The 21166-nt window shown below is 32.3% G+C and overlaps 2 protein-coding genes across 4 annotated transcripts; one reads left to right on the forward strand and one right to left on the reverse strand.

Annotated features, from left to right (window-relative positions):
- LOC132746008 (cystinosin-like) lies at positions 1–16125 on the reverse strand. 2 transcript variants are annotated; one of them, XM_060735049.1, is made up of 10 exons: positions 15981–16125; positions 15278–15359; positions 14685–14897; positions 13321–13461; positions 8795–8894; positions 8312–8431; positions 7350–7520; positions 6457–6574; positions 4024–4227; positions 1–3234 (listed from the first exon to the last, which is right to left on the reverse strand). In XM_060735049.1, exons 1-10 carry the CDS (start codon positions 16024–16026, stop codon positions 3212–3214), a joined length of 1218 nt encoding a protein of 405 aa, XP_060591032.1. In that variant the 5' UTR covers positions 16027–16125; the 3' UTR covers positions 1–3211. The 2 variants fall into 2 exon arrangements, with proteins under 2 accessions (XP_060591032.1, XP_060591033.1); XM_060735050.1 differs by having other exon boundaries at positions 4019–4227; positions 15981–16124.
- Positions 16126–16178: 53 nt separating this feature from the next.
- LOC132746009 (large ribosomal subunit protein mL55-like) lies at positions 16179–20781 on the forward strand. 2 transcript variants are annotated; one of them, XM_060735051.1, is made up of 3 exons: positions 16179–16325; positions 18992–19184; positions 20268–20781. In XM_060735051.1, exons 1-3 carry the CDS (start codon positions 16300–16302, stop codon positions 20430–20432), a joined length of 384 nt encoding a protein of 127 aa, XP_060591034.1. In that variant the 5' UTR covers positions 16179–16299; the 3' UTR covers positions 20433–20781. The 2 variants fall into 2 exon arrangements, with proteins under 2 accessions (XP_060591034.1, XP_060591036.1); XM_060735053.1 differs by lacking the exon at positions 16179–16325 and adding an exon at positions 18693–18769.
- Positions 20782–21166: the final 385 nt, after the last annotated feature.

Below are 21166 nucleotides of genomic sequence, written 5' to 3' on the forward strand. Positions count from 1 at the left end.
TGGTTTATGATAATTTATTATTAAATATTTTGCCATTTATCTGTAAAAAAAAATAATTGATAAGAAATGTTATTTAAAAGATTTTTTTTCTGACAACATAAAAAGCATTCTTTGCTAGCTTAATTTTGGCACATTATTGAATAATTATATTCTAGGCTACAATATTGCACAATACATGAGTAATAGGTATACATGACATACATGTATATATCTAATTAATAATACAAAGAAACATATTTTTCTGTGCCAAGATTTGCCAGTAATAAAACATCGTTTTCAAATACATGTAATGCTAAAAATCAAAGAAAAGAAGTTTTATTTGAACATGAAATTAAAAAACAAAAACAAACAAAACACATAACACACAGATTGCAAAACTCATTCTTTTTTCCTCTCACTTTGTTATTAAGATTGTTCAATATGCTCGCTAGTAATCAATTATTATTTAAATAAACAACAACAACAACAACACAAAATAACAGTGATAAATCATCTGGATAATAGAAAACTGTTTACAAATGAGCTGCGCCATGACAAAACCAACATAATGGGTTTGCGACCAGCATGAATCCAGACCAGCCTGCGCATCTGTGCAGTCTGATCAGGATCCATGCTGTTCCCTTACCAACCCTATTACAAGTAGAGAAACTGATAGCGAACAGCATGGATCCTGATCAGACTGCGCGGATGCACAGGCTGGCCTGGATCCATGCTGGTCGTAAATGCATAACGCTGTTTTTGTCGTGACGCGGCTCATTATTATACATTTTATACATACACATAATGTTGAAGTTTAACATCATTTACAGCAACATAAAATCTAGTATGCTACATTTTTTTTTTCAGGGAACAAATATCAATAATACAACCGCACAGTCATAATATCTACAGGTAAAGAGAATGAAAACAAATATTCAAAATGAACAGTGTTAACTGATATCATAAAAAACATCTGAACATAACATCTATAACATTAAACAAGGTCTATATTCAACATTAAATTTCGCAGTTTACTTAATTACATGTATGTACAAAAATCACAGGGTTCATATATAAAGCTTTATTCTTTACAGGGTACACATGTATCATTTATCGTGTATCATTTATAATTATTCTAACTATGAAAGAATTCACTACTATAGCATAGCACAGAACATATCAAAACAGATCTATTCAAAATCACAGGTTCATAAAAGCTCATTCAACAAATGACGCAGTCCAAAGTTAAAGGGACTCCACTGAGGTTTGTGACTAGAATTGAAATAATGTTTTGATATTAATGTTCTGTTTGGTTACGATCTACACCTTTAACTTGTGTGCCAAATTTCAGATCATTTGTGCACTTTGTTTTTATGTTTTGAGGCCCACATGGAAGATTGGGTAACCAAATGTGTAGCCTCAGTAAATAAATACTTACTACAGAGAATAATTCTTAATTACCATCTGCATATCTGTCTGTTTTAAGATCTCCCATTCAAGTTTTAGGCTTTTCAGCCTCAGTGGAATACCTTTAACATATCAAACATAATTATACTTTTTTTGCCCTCTGACTTATCAAATTACTCGTCCCTGGGGCTTGGGCTTTAAATGTTGTCCTCATGCTTCTGCAGATATTTATGCATGAAAATGGTGTATTAACCCACTATTATACTATATTCACTACCATAGCAAGGAATATATATTTGTAAAACATAACATGGTACATACATGTATAATTAAAAGCAGGAAACATAATAATATTACAGACAAAATACTCAACCAGAAAATATCATCGTAAATTATATACTGAACATACACATATCTAAAAACTGTAGTAGGGAACAAACCGGGGTATAATCAAAATCACAGATTATATATTTAATTACAAAACATATTCTCCACTATATCTGGTGAACATCAGAGAATATTTACAACATCTGGATACATTGTATATGAACACTGGTACAAAATAAGAACAGAGTACAAGTAATCACTTATTAATCATTTTCACTGCTATAGCAAATACTGTATGAACAAAAAATCAAAGGGAAAATATAACCATGCATTATATGGATTCTGTTCACCATTATAGCAAATAAATGTACAAATGAAATATTAAAAAAAACAACATTGATTTGTTCATTTCACTGCCCATATCACATATACTAGCTTAAAAAGGGAATATATTGGCTATTATTGCAGGAAAATGTACAGGAAATCACAGGGTAAGCATTTAACTTTAACAGATTAAACATGTGTAGTAATACATGGAATATATCATCAAAAACAACAACAAACAAATATTCTAGAATCACCGACCATAAACAAGCTACAACCAAATGAGAATAATATTGGTAGCATAAGCAACATATCCATGCTAGAGTGGATTTGACAATAATAAACTACATGATCTTTATAACATATTAATAGAAGCTTACATGTGGATTTTTTTTCATTTTCTTAACAGATTTATTATCACTTTCAGCCAGAACTAATACCATATGGGATAACCGAATTATGACCTTAACACTAACGAGAAAGCAGACATCTTTACTATAAGGGCAATACTCTCCTCTTTAATACATTTGAAACACCTTCAAATTATATAGTCTATATATCTATGGTATGGACAATGCATAAAGTTGTTACATGGAACATAACATTATAGAAACCTTGATTCATAAACGTTACTTCAAGACACATTATAAGCTGTAAACAATGTAAAACGTCTAATGTATGAACCCTGTATAAAATTATTACAGAAAGCATGATTATTAAAGACTGCAGAATGAATTATTGTGTATTATTTTGCACCTAAGATAAACAATTTTAAGAAACATGTAAAAAATGTTCAAGGAATATCTCCAAACTTTATACAACCCTAAAACTTGTCTATAAATTAGCATAATGCTTCTCTCAGACATAAAATAGGGAAGATGTCAACATAGCAGGTCTTCAACTTTTTAAATGTAAAATGCCAACAGACTTTTCAGTGTTTACAGTTTTATGCAAATTAGGGAATTGACTATCTAATTGCTACACTGGGATAGTTATAGTCACTAGTTCACATAGTTCACTTAAAAGAACACATGCTTTTGTCTGTGATACTGTTTAAGAGCAGATGACTTAGCGATGAAGAGGAAAAGTGGGACTGAAGTTTTCACTGCCAAAAAATGCAAAAGACCATTTCTAAATATGCGTAAGAACACGTCTGCTTTTATAGTTCCTCCATTTATTGTATTGAACCATTGGAATCTGAAATATAAAAATAAAGAAATATTTCAGTGATAATAACACACTGTTTCCAAAAACAAAAATGTTTTGTAATTTTCAATTTTTTAAGTCATCTAAAATATAAATATGAAATATGTCAAACAGAACTTAAAATAAAACATGGTTGTTTATCATAAAATCAGTGACACATAGAACATTTTAATAAAAGGTATCATTTTATCTAATCACTGATGAACTTGTGTAATGGACTTGCCCTCACTGCAGTTGGAACAGTCCATTATCATATAAGGCAGGTACAATGTAAAATGTCTAAGGGGTTTTAATATAAGAAAGTTAAAGTTAATTTACACAGTCTATTCGGATTTCACAGGTGTGTAGGCTGGCTGGACTTAGTAAGTCACAAGTCATGATCACTGCTAGCACTCTTATGGTTAAACTGTTATAAAAGTACTATGTATACTGTCTTCTTACATACATGTAATAACTTAAAAATGCAATTTTGTTTCACATCCTCGTACTTTTCTTTCCTTTTTTGTCTGATGGTAGGTTTGAAACTACATTACTATGACTTACAACTGGTAAATTGTAGATTGGATCTTCAAAACTTCTCTGTTTAAATTACATATATTAAGATATTACAAAATTGGGTCACCATGGTGCAAAGGAGTTATATATATGAATATGTGTCTATTCATAGATTATTTAGAGGTAAATACTTGGTTGCTGCTCGCCATTATGCGATAACTAATACATACTACTTTACTGGAATATTGATTATAGCATATCTGAGGAAAAATGTGCACACCTAACCTATTCCATTATATGATTTATATGTTGGCTCATCATCATTAACAAGGATTTCTTTTTCTTCATATTCATGGTCCACAAGAGACCCATATGGTTCATTGTGTCGATACAGGCAGTAATGCTGTACTATAAACAATATGTCAAACAATATGGAGAAAAATCCGAGGCCAAACTTTGTTGGATCACCAAATATTGAGCCCCAGTCATCTGAAATTAAAAGAAAAAATGTTAAAGTCAGAAATAAAATATCTTTAGATAGAAATAAAATTATCTTAAAGTTTATTTATATAATAAGGAATATGTCTTTCCTCCTAGTGTGGAAAGATTGAATTTGCCATTCTGTGCAATAATTTGCCCTTCTGTGCAATAATTTGCTCTTCTGTGCAATAAGTTGCTCTTTCAGGGCAATAATTTGCCATTCTGTGCAATAATTTGCCATTCTGTGCAATAATTTGCCATTCTGTGCAATAATTTGCTCTTCTGTGTGTTATCTTGATACAAAATAAACAGAACAATCGACCTTCAAAAGTAGTCATAAGTGCAGTCTCGACTAACGGACAGACCGACTGACTGATTTTAATATCTTGATACTGAAATTTATTCAACGTCTAGTTGATAGTTCTTAATAGGAAAATTCCATAACAAATATTAAGAGTGGTAATTTCAATAAATAGCAGTTTAACCAAATTGGAAATAAAATTAACAAGAACCGGTTGAACCGGGTGATGCTCCCCGAGAAGGTTCTGGACACAGGAAAGTATAAAAAAAATGAACAAAGGGCAAAAACTCAAAATTTAGGCAAAGCAGAGTTATGTTTTTTTGCACTGCACTTCTATTCAATGAGATCTATCTATCTAAAAAGTTTCCTGATGATATCAGAGTTATGTCCAGGGTAAAAGTCAAAGTGTAAAAATGAACAAAGGGCAATAACTCCAAAATTAGACCAGGCTTTGTTTAGGTTCTTTAAGCATTGCAGTTCTATCAAAATATATATCTAGCTACCTACAAAGTTTCATGTTGATATCTCTAATAGTTTTAAAGTAATGTCCAGGTCAAAAGTCAAAAAGTAAAAATAAACAAAGGGCAATTACTTCAAAATAAGGCAAGGCAGAGTAATGATTCTTAAGCACTGCACTTTCACCCAATGAGACCTATCTATCTACAAAGATTCATGTTGATATCTCTTATAATTTTAGAGTAATGTCCCAGACAAAGTTCAAAGTTTCAAAATGAACAAAGGGCAATAACTCCAAAAGTAGGCAAGACAGTGTTACAGTTCTTGTGCACTGCAAACTTACTCAATGAGATCTATCTACCTACAAAGTTTCATGTTGATATCTCTTATACATTAAGAGTTATGTCCTGGAACAAGTTCAAAGTGTAAAAATAAACAAAGGGGGATAATTCAAAAATTAGGCAAGGCAGAGTTAAGGTTCTTGTTCACTGCCCACCTACTCAATGAGATCTATCTACCTACAAAGTTTCATGTTGATACCTCTTTTACTTTTAGAGTTATGTCCCGGACAAAGTTCAAAGTGTAAAATAAACAAAGGGGGATAATTCAAAAATAAGACAAGGCAGAGTTACGGTTCTTGTGCACTGCACACCTACTCAATGAGATCTATCTACCTACAAAGTTTCATGTTAATACCTCTTATACCTTTAGAGTTATGTCCCGGACAAAGTTCAAAGTGTAAAATAAACAAAGGGGGATAATTCAAAAATCAGGCAAGGCAGAGTTACGGTTCTTGTGCACTGCACACCTACTCAATGAGATTTATCTACCTACAAAGTTTCATGTTGATACCTCTTATGCTTTTAGAGTTATGTCCAGGACAAAGTTCAAAGTGTAAAATAAACAAAGGGAGATAATTAAAAAATTAGGCAAGGCAGAGTTACGGTTCTTGTGCACTGCACACCTACTCAATGAGATCTATCTACCTACAAAGTTTCATGTTGATACCTCTTATACTTTTAGAGTAATGTCCCGGACAAAGTTCAAAGTGTAAAATAAACAAAGGGGGATAATTCACAAATTAGGCAAGGCAGAGTTACGGTTCTTGTGCACTGCACACCTACTCAATGAGATCTATCTACCTACAAAGTTTCATGTTGATACCTCTTATACTTTTAGAGTTATGTCCCGGACAAATTTCAAAGTGTAAAATAAACAAAGGGGGGTAATTCAAAAATTAGGCAAGGCAGAGTTACGGTTCTTGTGCACTGCACACCTACTCAATAAGATCTATCTACCTACAAAGTTTCATGTTGATACCTCTTGTTGTTTCAAAGTTATGTCCCGGACAAGAAAAGGGGACGGACGGACGGACGGACGGACGGAAAGACGGACGGACGGAAGGACGGACGGACGGACAAGGCGGCGACTATATGCTCCCCCGAAATTTTTTCGGGGAGCATAATAAATCAATCACTTACCACTGTTGTATGACAGTAAAAACATTTGTAGAAGACTAAGAGATCCACCAGTAAAATCCAACAACACATTTCCTATACTCCATCCATCCGTGCTCTTACGCTTAAAATTCATGTAGGCCTAAAAACAGAAACATCTAAATATATATTTGTACATCAATAGAATATTTTTGCTCACCAACTGCACATATACAATAAATAGAGGGTATTTGTTTGTTTTGAATAAATATGCTATATTACATGCAGAAGTGAGGAGATTGCAATATTTTCTTTAGCACTTTAGCATAAGTGAAAATGTGAATATTTTCTTACTTCATCGTGAGATATACAGCATATGCACATAAAAAACAACAACTTTTTTTGCGGTTAACAAATATTTTTTGCAAGTGTATTAAGTGCACTTACTAAATGTATTATTGACCTATGACCTACTCTACTAAATATAGCACTTATAACCATTTACACATTGCATGGGAAAAATTAAGTAACTTTAATGCAATATAATTTATTAAATGGGCTCAGCAGTATGGAAGTATTTCTGCATGTGACAACATACTTAATTTTACCTTTTATAATAAAGATAATGCCATAATTTATATTCCAACAATACACTGCACTATTTACCATAAAACTTTTGCATGGCTGCATAAAATTTTCAGTTCATTACAGAAAGATGCAAATGCGTCAGAGAAGATCCAGTTGTGGCTAAGATTCAAATTACAACCGCTGTTTACTAACAAAAGTAACAACGTTCCGGACACCTGAGCCAAAGAATCAATTCACCAACTTAGTCATCAGATTGTACTAATAGTTATGAATGTAGGCGTGAACTAAACCATAACAAAAGGATTATGGTAAATATATTATGGATAAGTAAACATATACAATATATTTACCTGTGGCATATATTTGATGAGCGTTACACCAAGTTTTATATATGAGAAGTAGTAGAGATACGTTAACCAGGTTATCTTGTGAAAAAGTGTAACAACCAATGAAATACCAGCAAACAACCACGCCCCTATCACAAGAACTAAACTGACTTTGGATATCTTCTGACCTCCTCTCTAAAATAATATAAAAAAAACATCATTTATTTAATATAATTGCATAAAATGCTTAAAACTTCACACAAGGTACACATATTTTGTACATTATTATTTGAGTATCTAAATCAAATACATTGTAGATCTCTTATAAAATATTAATCTAGAGGGATTAAATTCAATACAGTGTTGGTGCAGTACCTCTAGACACTTGCAGAAATCATGATCACAAAATAGACAAATATCACTTTTTTTCTAATTTTATTAAAGTTCTTATATAAATCAATATGAACAGATGAATTAGATGACCTAAAGTGCATTTCAACAAGTGAGAAGGCAAGATTTTAGCATTTTAATCCTTCAAGCACCTTGTTCAGTATATACCGGAATATGGCTATATTTAGTGTGGTCTCACTCAATCTAGAGGAATCATTTCTGAAATATAACAGTTAATGATAAACAGACTATTAAGTAAGCAAAGCTGTGCAGACAGGACTGATCTTTTACTGGCGATAGCAGTAAGTAACACTAGCTAATGAAATGAGCCGCGTCACGACAAAACCAACATAGAGGGTTTGCGACCAGCATGGATCCAGACCAGCCTGCGCATCCGCGCAGTCTGATCAGGATTCATGCTGTTTGCTTATCAACTCTATTACAAGTGGAGAAACTGACAGTGAACAGCATGGATCCTGATCAGACTGCGCTGCGCTGGTCTGGATCCATGCTGGTCGCAAACCCACTATGTTGGTTTTGTCGTGACGCAGCTCAAACGTAGAAAGTAATACAATCTAACAAAATCAGTTACTTACCTCATATATGAAGCATTGTATAATGGTTATAATTGTCACAAATATTGCATGTAATGTAAATATTACATCATTCAGTTGTACCGGGTTTATTCCTTTCGGGTGATTAGAATGGTACTCATCCTGAAAACAATGAAAATAAAATTAAAACACTAATTCAAGATCAACATTTAAGTCTTGGTAAATGAGTGTTATATACAGTTCTGGATAAGAGCCCTGGGTTATCACCAGATTTACTTAGATCTAATAAACTCCCAATTAAGATGACCTTGTAAAGCCTATGGCAGACATGTACTAAAATTAGTTGGATCAAATGCTAACATTAATAGAATTAATCAAATTAGCATTAAAATATATTAATCATCATCAATGTTCTATTAGTGTACCATGAAACAATATCAAAACTCAATGACTAGATCATTACAGTGTTTTATCTTTTAAGCACAGCTCTATAATATTATAAAGATCTATAAATTCCAGCATTACCTTTACAATAGACACCCAGAACATTCCTACATTGAAGAATCCATATGCCAGAAATCCTGTGATGTTGTACAGCAGAAAATCAAAATTCAATCCAATTACACTGAAAATAAAGCAACCAATAAATTCTAATAAATTCTATTAGAACAACTTTACAAAAGGTATCAATATACATTATCAGTAATTTTTCAACAGAGGCCTATAAAATGCCTCTTCCTTCCCAATCAAAATTTTCTTTAAAATCATGCACTTTTCCCAAACATCTGAACTTACACCAGCTTTTTTACATCCCAAATAAGCAATTTTAGCCACAACTTTTCCCAAAGTCAAGAGGCTATTGCCTCTTCCCAATTAATTGAGAAATAGAGAATAACAGGTTACTGTCTTTTGAGAAAGGGTTTCTCAGACGAGGTTAGATATGGTCCTGGAAGGGGCGAGGCTTGCCGAGCCCCTTCCGGACCATATCTAGCCGAGTCTGAGAAATCCCTTTCTCAAAAGACAGTAACCTGTTATTCTTTTTATCATGCCACTATTATGATTTTGCATCTTATTTTTTTAATTCGGGGCGCTAATTTCTGAAAGTACGGTAACCACTTTGTACAAGAGGGTTATACGCCAAAAAAGTAGTCCGAGGGTTTTTACCAATAATTTAATAACACAACACAATTTTTTGTACAATTTGCTTTAACAATTTATTTACTGTGTATCAACATCAATATTCAGCAAAGTTAATTAAATAATACCAACAATAAACATCATCAGTGATGATCTGGCGTAGGAACATATTACCATTTCAAACAAATTTAGCAAATGGCCGCCGGCTGAAACAGACATCAACTGGAGAATTTAATTGTGCTTTAACCAGGATAACAAGTGCGATTTTTAAAGCTATTTAGGAGATTAACACAAAAAGAACAATGTTTTACAAACTGTGAGCCAAATATTAACGGTTTAACAACTAACATAACGGATTTGGACGAAGGAGTCTCGGTCACATGTTCACATCAGCTGTTCATCGGAAATATTTCAAAACTGTTCAATTACGACTGCTATTGTCTTGATCGTTCCTTGGAGGCATGCTATACATATTAAAATTCTGTATATGGACAGTAGCACCAAAAAACATTGACTGCATATAACCTGGAGCATTTCCAGCCTGAGTGAAATGGGTGGGGTAATTAACAGTTGGAACATTGACTACCTGAGACTGAGTGTTTGGAGCAGAGACTGGAGGTTCGATTTGTGTAGATGACAGCGGAGACTGCATTGGAACAGAAGTGCAATTTTCAAGGTAAGAAGCATTTGTACATGTTGCAGATTTATTTGTATTAATTGATCTCACTGAAGTGGCAGATTTGCTTAAGATATTAGAGCAAGTTTTTTGCTTTTTTCAAAGACATATTGCTGTAATTGATTATGCTTTGTACACATTCATGCCCAGTGATCTGCATGATATCAGTAGGTGCCTGGTCCGAATCCCTGAGCTTTTGTATTGTGTGTTTTCTGGGCAGAATGGTTAGTAAGGTGCCGTGTAATGCCTGATTTTACAGTCATTGTTTTCATTAGTGTGCCAATTTTTTAATTCCAACACGTTGGTTTAAAAAACCATTGGTCAAATTCTGTAGGTGGGGTTGTTCTTGGTGCCAAATAAAATGGGTCCGAATCCCGACTGAATCCATGTGGACGCTTGGCCGCATAGTATCTGTAGGCAGATACTGGATCCCGCTCATCTCCACTAGACCACATACGTGGAGGAACCTTCCTAGATCCACCACTGTCTCCAGTGCGTGTTTTAGTCTGGCGCTCTGTAAGTTCCAGAAACTCGGTGCCCTCCGCATCAATCTTTACTTGTATGTCGCCCCAACTGAAAACAATGTTTTTATTTGTACAATTTTTATTGATAAATATTTACATGTTAATTTATGGGTTTTTTTTGTTGTTTTTTTTTAGTTTTAAGTATGCAACTAAAATTTAAATTTTATTCCAATTTCAGGTTGTGAAGCTCGGCCACATGAAATTTTATTTTGAATGGCATTCTGAACAGCCTTTAATGTCTACATTCCAGATAAACGTTACTAGAAGATTTTGAGATAAGTGATTTTGAAATAAAAATGTTTTTTATACATTTAAATTTTTAGGTTTAATAATCTGACTGAATTAACTGTCTTTTAATTAATAGAGATGACATTTTAATTTACCATAAGTGATAGTGTTCTTCTACACTTCTCAAATGCCGAAATGTATGGTGAATGTTAACCACAAAGTGTTGATGATAGACTGTGGTGAAGAAAAGACCTAGTTGGCCGCTATCATAAAGCCTGTCAATCTCTTCGTCTGTTATTGGTTTTGGGCAGCATTTTCTTTGTTGCCTTTACCTGATTTTTCAGATTTTTTGTTTTTGCCTGAAATTTACATGCTAATCATTTTATTGTTTAAAAAATAGCTGATTTATATCATTATTAAATTATTATTTGTAGAAAAATTAAAAGATCATTTGAGCCGTGTCACGACAAAACTAACATAGTGCGTTTGGATCTACACCAGAATGCGCGGGGAACACCAGCCTGCGCATCCGCGCATTTTCTGATCAGGATCCATGCTGTTCGCTATCAGTTTTTCTACTCGTTAATAAAGTTGGTTAGCGAACAGCATCCGTATCAGACTGTGCGGATTATGTTGGTTTTGTCATGACGCGGCTCATTTATAAACAAAAATTTATTACAGGAAAAATTTTTTTTAATTATAAGCGAAACAAGTCAGGGTGGGGGGGATTAAACGTCTAGTTTATAATGATGAAATACATGTATCTTGATGCGTCAGTTTTTTGCTGGATTTAATTAATTTCAAAAAGATTATTAAATAGACGTAATAAATTGTAATTACCGATTTAGTCTGATTTGTTAGGGGAAATCCTTGTCTTGAACTTTTGGCTATGGTAAATTGGTATCCATTTTCCTGGAGAACTCTGTCAAAAGTAGAAATGTAGCCTCGTAAACTACTCGGCTCGTAGTCTGTTCCATCTTCTTTCTTAATGGAGAGAAGGAACATGGCAAGAAGTTCATCCAGCTCCATCATTGGGATGGTATGGAAATCTCGTGTTTCGTTTTTCAGTTTTAGAAAAGTTTTTAGCCTGTTTATATGTTGGTTAGTTTTACGTTTTGTGTTCTGATTTTTTTCCGACTCGTTAAATGCCTTTACCGAGTCCATATCAACCATCATAAAGCCTTTGTTAATATTTTTCAGAGGCAACATCAGTAAGGACAGGTACAGCACTGTGATTTTCATCAATTTGAGGATATTGAGCAGATGCTGCTTGAGAACATTGAGCAGCAGTTTCAGGAATTTGAAGATATTCAGTTGAAACAGGAGTCTTCGAATACTCTGACAGCTGAGAATCAGTCAATAACTTTGTCACATTGTATTGTTTTTCTTCATCAAATTTCCTCATCAAAGATTGATGGATCAATACCAGTGTTGACTTCAAATTCATTCTTGTCATAAATTTCTTCAATATTCATCATTTGAACTTCCAACAAATCATCCCAATGCACATTGAACGTTGCCATCAAGTTGAAGGATTGCAAAATTAAGATCTAAAAGTGCTTATTTGTTGTAGATTCTATTATTAATAATAATTATTTTTGTGAAACTTGAGAATGATGTAAATATTATTAATGTTTTTTTTCCTGTCCTTACTCTGATTTTGTCACTAGGAATTCATCTTTTTCTTAATTATTTAATATTATTAATTTTGTTGTTGTTGTTGTTTTAGATGTCTAAGAGCAGAAGATGTTTTTTTTAAAGATGTAAGCATCTTAATAAGAAATTGTGTAAATATACCTTTAATTACAATTTAATTATTTAAAAATCATTTTTTATTTGATGTAACATTTTTTTTTCAATAAATATGTTTTATTTATGCTGTTTTATCTTGTTATTTTTTGCAATGCTTTAAGCTGTTTACATTGTGAAAGTAGTCCGGCAAAAAGTGGGAGGTGCTTGAAAAATCTGATGTACTCTGACTTTTCCATAGGTTTAAGCATGGAAAAGTGTTCTCAAGTCACTGACTGAGAAAGGTTGCTGTTCTCAGACAGGCTTTATCAGGCAGTTGTCATAGTAATGGCATGATAAAAAACACTGACATTTATATACCGGTATTTAATGTACATGATACACAATAAAATACATTGTATCAATTAGGAGGAAACAGGTATTTCACTAGTAGCTTGCTGTTATTCAAGAAAGTGGTCTTCAACAAGTACTAGCCTGTCCATCGTTAAGTTAGTGTCATCAAATATATTATCAAATAAATCCATTTAATTGGCTAGAGGCTGAATGTTATTTGACAAATAGTATACATGTATAATCAAATTATCTTAAAGAACTACTTCACCTGTCCAAGACTCATGGTCAACAGACCTACTTGCTGATACATCATTAATTGAAAGTAAATGTAAATACAATCATACAAAAATTCAAAATACCATCCTTTATCAAAAACTGATGTTTAAGAAATATATTTTACCAACCTTTTTCTCCTGAAGTTTTCATATACTTGTGGATAGAAAGATATCGACCATGCAACAAAATACACCCAGCCAATAATGGCATTGATTGTAATAAGAATTTTACTGTTGACCAAGTCTATCCTAACAAACACATCTTTCAAGCTGAAATAAAAATTAAATAACATAATTCTTTCTATCAAACCATATCAGGTCAAATTTTGTTGGTAATGACAGGTACCGTACCATATAAAGGTTATTATAAATTACATTTTAGTCCCCCTTCAAAGCAATTGCAATAATATAGACTAAGATATCTCTTTAAAAGCTTGTAATTAGAAAGAAGTCTCCCCTTAAACCTTATCATTAGAAATAAGTATCTATTGAAAACTTAAACTTCAGAACTTAGGAAATAATCTCCACTTATAGAAAATAGTTTCTCTTGAAAGCTTGTCTCTGAAATTAGACTCACTTTGCTAAGCACTGTTGAAATCACTTTCTTTACAAAACATATATAGAGGATATTGAATGAGTGTAAGTTCAATACTGAATTTATTGCACGAGTTGAATAAAATTATATTATGCGAGCCTCTGGCAAGCATAATATTATTTTATTCAACGAGTGCAATAAATTCAGTAATGAACTTACACGAATATTATATTCTATTTATCACATACCCAAAATAAGGACCATTTAAAGTGAAATAAGAGTCAGTTTTAATTGACGCGCCTATAGTATAACGCTTACATTTAGCGCGTCTTTACACTATGTTTGTATAACGCTAATGACATCACGTCAAAATATATGCACGGCCGTGCAATACCATATTTATGGAGTCGCAAAATCGGCACGGGTGTGTGATAAAATATATACCAAGATAAACCTGTAAATTTATAAAAGATTGATCTAGAACAAATTGCAGAAATTTATATCTAAATAATTTAATACAGATGCTTTGTGGTAAGTAGTTATGTGTTAGTTTCAGGACATATTATAGGAAATTATGTCACTTCTTAATGAAACACACTGTAATAATTGTTGTTTACAATACACAAACCCTTAAACAGTAATGAATTTTTCATTTACCATGTAAAATTCATAACAAAACAAAAAAAAGAAATATCAGGCTACAGGAATTTACCAAAGTTATCATGGCCTTTAACATTAAGAAAATGTGAAAAAGAGGAAACTTCAAATTGAATTAAATATAAATATCTTAAGGTAAATATCTATTTAAGACAAGTGTCAATCTTTAAGTACATTGTATCTAATCAATCATTCCAACCTACTAATAAATCTACAGAGAATATCAAACAAAATACATAGGGCATCAGAAAATGTACAAAAGAAAGAATAAATTAAACTATACTTATAAGTTATTACATACCCCTGAAATTCTGATGAATTTGAGCTTAGTCCTATGATTAAATGACCAGGATTATTACAAGTTATATCTATTGTTTTGTCAATGCTAGTGTTTGCTGTCACAGTTAAATTTGGCAAAGGTTTCACATAATCATCTGAGCCCTGAGTAAATTCAGCTCCTCCATTTCCAATCTGATATGTAAACTGTATTGTAGTGTCATTCACAACACTGCCACTGAAAAGTAAATAAGATTAATGTATGTCTAAAGCTTGAGACATTACTCTCTTACTGAGTGTATATCAATTTATACATTTATATTACCATTAACTGATTAAGCTAATAACAACTGGTATCTTATAATAGACAGTTAAATTTAGCGCTACTCTTTTTTGATGCTACATTGTGTATAAAAAGATGTTTTGAATATTAATGGCCTTTTGAAGTGCCTAGCAATCACAACTGTGACAGAGAAATTTGTAGTCATATGACAAATACATGTACATCACCTTTTGTTTGTTTTTCAAGTAAAAGTTTTACTATTGATGATTACTGATAAATTTCATTTCCACAACACACAATATTGATCAAAAATAATAAGAAAAAAAAATACATACTTTGATTTAAGTTTAATAGATGCTGTCTGACCAACAACAATCTGTAAGTCACTTTCAGAGAATTCCAATCTTATACAGGATGCTTAAAGAAACATAAAGATCTAAAATTAATTGTGTAGACATCACACTTACATTCGCCACTAGAGCCTCTGGTTACGTCAAGTAGGCCTATGAAAGTGCTCAAGTTCAAAGCAAGAATCTAGAACATTTATGAGTCATTTTCAAAGAGATAGCCATATCTATAACCGACAATTAATAATTGAATATATATACTCAGTAAATAAAGTTTCATAGTATATGATAATGTAGTCAAAATAAATTGATGTGCCAAAGCTAGATTCTGAGATATTTTTATTTTGGGTCAGAATCTCGCTAGATGGAAGATAGTGCCCATACACAGAATACCACAATATATCACATCACATACAATTATAGTCGTACAATTACATGTTGGACATCATAAAATTGAATCCCATAGACTGAAGCAAAGTTATTTTAAATATTAAGTAAGCATTAAAGGTAAACAAAACTATATCACACACAGTTTGCCAAGCTACACATCCCTTCTCTCTTTAACAAAAAATTGAAACACAACAGTACAAATCATAACTGATTTAGTGAGTAACAAATAAAAAAGTCATAAATTAATCAATTTAATTAGTAAACATACACATAATATATGAGGCCACGTTTAATCACTTACCTGCTTTAAAGCATAAACACACAAAAATAAGCTGCTTAAAAAGCATGATTTCTGTTCTAAATAAAAATGTCTTTTGTTTACAATAATTTCTCAACTACACATTATATGTCACATGATCAATCACATGGGGCTTCAGTTACATTTATATCATTGAAAATAAAGGTTTACTGTATAAAAGTTCATCTTAAATAAAAATTTATATATGTACACTACAAAGCATATTTCAAATTAAATTGTTTACTATGAATTTGATAAAAAAAATCCTAAAAGATATGTTTTGTTTGATTTTATATATTGTATATGATATAAGCAATTAAAGATGGCTGCCTTGGTCAAATTTTCAAGGTGAGAAAACTATTTAGGAGGTTTATAGCATTCCTTTTACATTTTTATTACATAAAATGAGATGTTGAGAAAATAAAAAGTTAAATATTTGGCTTTCACTTCCAAGTTTGATCTTTGAATACATAATTTAACCTTAACGTCCAAATGAAATATGATTTCGCGATGTTTATGATTTATCTATTTGACAGAAATTTATACAGGTTCTTCTAAATTCTAAAACTGCAATTACCATTGTGTTACCTTAAACTTCAAGGCACCTAACCTCAATTGACATTGAAAATTTTAATATGAAAAAGGCAAAGCCTCAAAGCGAGCTCGATGTACTTTTAACGTGAAATAGTATGAAATAATCGCTCATTTTTATTTCAAATGCAGTGACGAGTGCGTGTGACGTCACACGTACTGTGTTAAATATGGCTCCGCCCCTGTCGTTAAATGAATAATGAGTTTTGAAAACGTTGATAAAATTTTGTTTGTTTATTTTATTTCACTCTAATATGAAATTAGGCAAAGCCTATGAACAGTCGTTAAAAAAATTATTTTCATTTTTTCCGTTTTAAAGGTGTCATTCGTTATTTAATACATCGCTTCCTTTTTCACTCGGAACACTCGGCGATTATTATTAATCCGAAAAGTTGAGATTTGTTCCGTTATCGGAATACCCCGCCTATTATCAATGAGTTACATTGTAAATGGCGGCGCCCGACTAGAACTGACACTGAAAATTTCATTGATAGGTATAGAATTTTATATATATTTTAATTGTTTTTTTATTTCATTTTCTTTGAAATATACACGTGTAGTCTATAGCCGGGCAAGCCAAAGCCCGGACCCGCTTCGTGGGCCCGGTCTTTGACTTCCCCGTATAATTTTTCAAGCGAAATAAAGATTATTACAAGTGAAATAAATGTAAAACTTTAAACGTTTGCGACATTAAAAAAGCGTACTTGATTTGATTGTTTTGCACGTGTAGTTTTGCGCTACATTGTGACGTCACGTAAACAATACTTTAAACGTCTGTACAGCGTTAACGACTGAATAAAAGATATTGGTGTGCGGATTCATTTTCTTAGTTAGACCATTTTCTTTCATTCTAGATAGTTTTCACAACAAAATTCGACAAAAAAAATGTTTCTATTTATCAGATTTTTCAAACAAAATGGCGCCTTCATTTTTCATTTTCCGTTTTAAAACTGTCATTCGATATTTTATACACAGCTTCCGTAATTCTGGTTCCCTGTCCAATTATGGTTCCCATAGACGTGCGCGGGTGACCAGTCTACACATCCGTTTTCAGTCAGAATTCCTCAGTTTTTATCGTTATCTTTAAATTCGAAAAGTTGCGATGTGTCCTATTCGGTACTTCGGACGAAAGTTTTCAAAACCATCACTTAGCAGGTACTCGCGTTACCGTAAAGCTCGCTTTGTGAGCAGGCCCTTTGGGCCAGCTCGTCGAGCTCGCTACTAATAGGTACAGAAATCTGAATTTTTTTTAATTTGAATTCCTTTGAAATATACATGCGTAGTCTATTGCTGAGCAAGCAAAAGCCCTTTGACTACCCTGCATTACATGAAAATGACAACATCTCTCACTGTCAATTCCTTGATATGAAAGTAGGCAAAGCCCAGTATGGAACATGGAAGTCAGAAAATAAACTGAATATCAAGGGCTGTGTAAACTAATCTCGAGTTTTTACCATTTCTTCAACTATTTGCTCCAAGAACTGTAGGATTTAAAACTGTTCGAAATAATTAATTTAGTCATTAAGATATGTATGTTTTACTGCTAAACATCTGGTTGATACGACACTTGCAAACTTTCGCTATATGTATATGCAGTATTTAGATAGAGCGGAAGTCGGTGCGTAAGCATGGGCTTTGTCATGTGTCGTTCAGTTACCGTTCATGTTTTCAACGTGGTTGCTACGAAGCGTCATGTGTTTGGCTGCTACTACACTTAAGGACTTAGAATACATGGCTTTTACAACTAATATATCAGTCAAACAAATTAAATCAACACACATAAACTACAAATAGTTGTTTTCCATATTAATAATTTGCATTTTCAACTGATCGTCAAACAAACATCTCAATATTCTTTTCTGTTTAATATATTGTTTACATGTGGTGACAGCTACTGCTAGTTAGCAGGCGAACTCTATGTTATATTACTTCCGGTCAAGAAAATTCCTTTGTTTACCATCAAAACTCAGATGTTTACCAACGCTACCATATATAGATAGAAAATGAATTATATAATGTTATTGAAAAAAAGGTCAGTTTCTTATCAAAAAATCAAATTAATAAATACAAAGTCTTTAGACAAGGTCCCTTCTTTGAGTTCATTTAAAAGGGGAATAATTTGGCAGAATTTTAAACAGGGAAACATGAGTTATCAATCGTGGCTAGGGAATATGGCCGACTGAACTCATGCAAGCGAGTTTGTAAGTGTACAGAATACATGCAACTTCATATGACATATTTCAGGTCTTGTGTTTGAGATAATTTTGAAACAACATTTTCACATTTTGTAAGGATTCTCTAGAAGTACAGACATAAAAAAAATACTGTAACTAATTCTGTAAAATACAGGTGGTTATTTGAAATTTTATATTCTTCTGTGTATAAGCTTTAAATAAAATTAGCTGTTTTTTAATGAATTTCAGACCATTAAGACAGACAACATGCTGTGTTTGCCCCAAGTTATCCAGTATTCGCAATGAACGTTACAACTGCAACAGGGCCTCAATATGCAGAGAAAAAAAGCATGGCTATCTCAGAACATATCCAGCATTGTTAGTTTTCCCAGATGGATCAAGTGTTAATATCAGATATGAAAAACCTAGAAATATTATAGTAGTAAGTTTTTAAGTAGGAATATACTGTAAATTGATAAAAAAAAGCAGATTGAAAATGTAATCTTCTCTTTTATTTTGCTGGAAGTCTGAAATATCCATTGCCTCATAATGATAAGTATTACAAGTATATGTATATGAATAATCAAAACTATTATCAGGCTTATTGTCATTTATTTTTGGAAAAATACCAACTCTGAAATTGGGGGAATTGGGAAATGAATTAGAATTTTTGGCATTTTAAGATACACAACATATAAAAGTACTCTCATTATATTCTTTTTACATACAATGTATTCTCTTGAAATAAAAAAGAAAAAGATAGAAGCAGTTAATAAAGAAACCAAGAAACCACATTCTGTCTCAGTCTGATATTGGATTTCTAAATTGACTAAAAGAAGCTTTATTTTGAGTGAAAGGCCATAATTTAATTCTGCCTTATTATGAAAATAACAGTTTAATGAGGTTTGTTGAATATGGCAATGGGTGACCCATTTCTCAATATTTTCAGACATAATTAAACAATATACAATTATAATTAACATAATTAAAGTAAACATGATTGGAAGTAAACAAACATATATAAAAATTATATATGCCAGCAATCAGTAATACTGAATTATAACTGAATATGTCAAATAAATAAATAATTACTGAATCTGTCGAATAAATAGATTGTAATCTGTTTCCTTTTCATGCAACCCTTAAAGGGACTCCACTGAGGTTTTTGACATGATGGTACTGAAAATAATGTTTCGAGATTAAAGTTCCATTTGATATAGGTCGAGACAAATAACTTGCGTGCGAAATTTCAAATCAATCTCTAACTCCATTTTTCCAGAACAATAACTTACTGTGAAAGACGACTCGAAATTGAAACGAGTTGCAAAGACTTTCACTCAAATTGGGCTAAGTGTAGCACAAAAATATGATTTTCAAAGTTATGATTTTTCTTATTAATCTTTTGCATATCTTTCTGTTTTAATTGCCCAAGCTGATTTATGAAAGAAATTCAAATTTCATGTTTTTAGGTTTTTTGACCTCAGTGGAGTTCCCTTAAATTAATTTTGGTCTTTTTTTCTTGCAGTTACCTGTAGATGTTTCCAAATTAACAGAGAAAGAAAAAGAAGCCAGGAATCTGAAATTTAACCCACCAAAGAAAACTGAAATTAAAGAGGACTTAGATGATGATTTTGACACAAACAAATATACAAGCATGTTTAAAAAGAATAAGAAGAGTAAGAAAAAGTGACTTAATGTAAAGCAAAAGGGTTTATTATGACAAGTGTTTAGAACTGATCTTTGTATCATTAATGAATATAGACTTAAATGATGGCCCTGCAAGTGTGAATACTGATGTTTATTATTATAAATCGATTGATGAAAGCACTTAAAGTAAAAAGAAGACATAAGCAATTCTCATTTTCACTGGTGAACAAAATGATTGAACAAGAATATTACATGTTTTTTTTTTCAAAGATGGAAAGATACTGGCAGTTTTTAGAAAAGGAGCATGAAAAGGCAACATTCAATAGACCAAAATTATGCAGCATATATTATGTTATTGATTATGATGAAGTTATTAAAATTTTAAATGCACATACCAACATTTTATTTGTTTAATTTTGTCTCCATGTAAATATACTACATGTATATGTAGTATAAGCTCCTGCGATTTTTATATGCATTCACTTCAAAAGTGATTGGGTTGGTTCCTGTACAGATGTCCAGTTTTCCTTGTCAAGGAATAAGCTGTGGTTCATGTAACTTGTTAGGGACATTACCCATGGCCAGTAGATGAGTTTGAGGTCAAAGGTCAAGGTCACAGTGACACCTAGTGTTAAATCCTTGTCCAATCTAAAGATAGAATATGTCACCTTGTTTAAGTTGATAGGGACATTGTCCATAGCTAGAGGAGAACACCAATATATCTTTAGGGAAAAAGATCAAGGTCACAGTGACATTTTGTGTAAATCCTTGTCTGAT

Source organism: Ruditapes philippinarum, unplaced genomic scaffold (genome assembly GCF_026571515.1).
Source record: "Ruditapes philippinarum isolate M1 unplaced genomic scaffold, ASM2657151v2 ctg2125_1_1_1_1, whole genome shotgun sequence".
In the NCBI taxonomy this organism is placed as follows: Eukaryota; Metazoa; Mollusca; class Bivalvia; order Venerida; family Veneridae; genus Ruditapes; species Ruditapes philippinarum.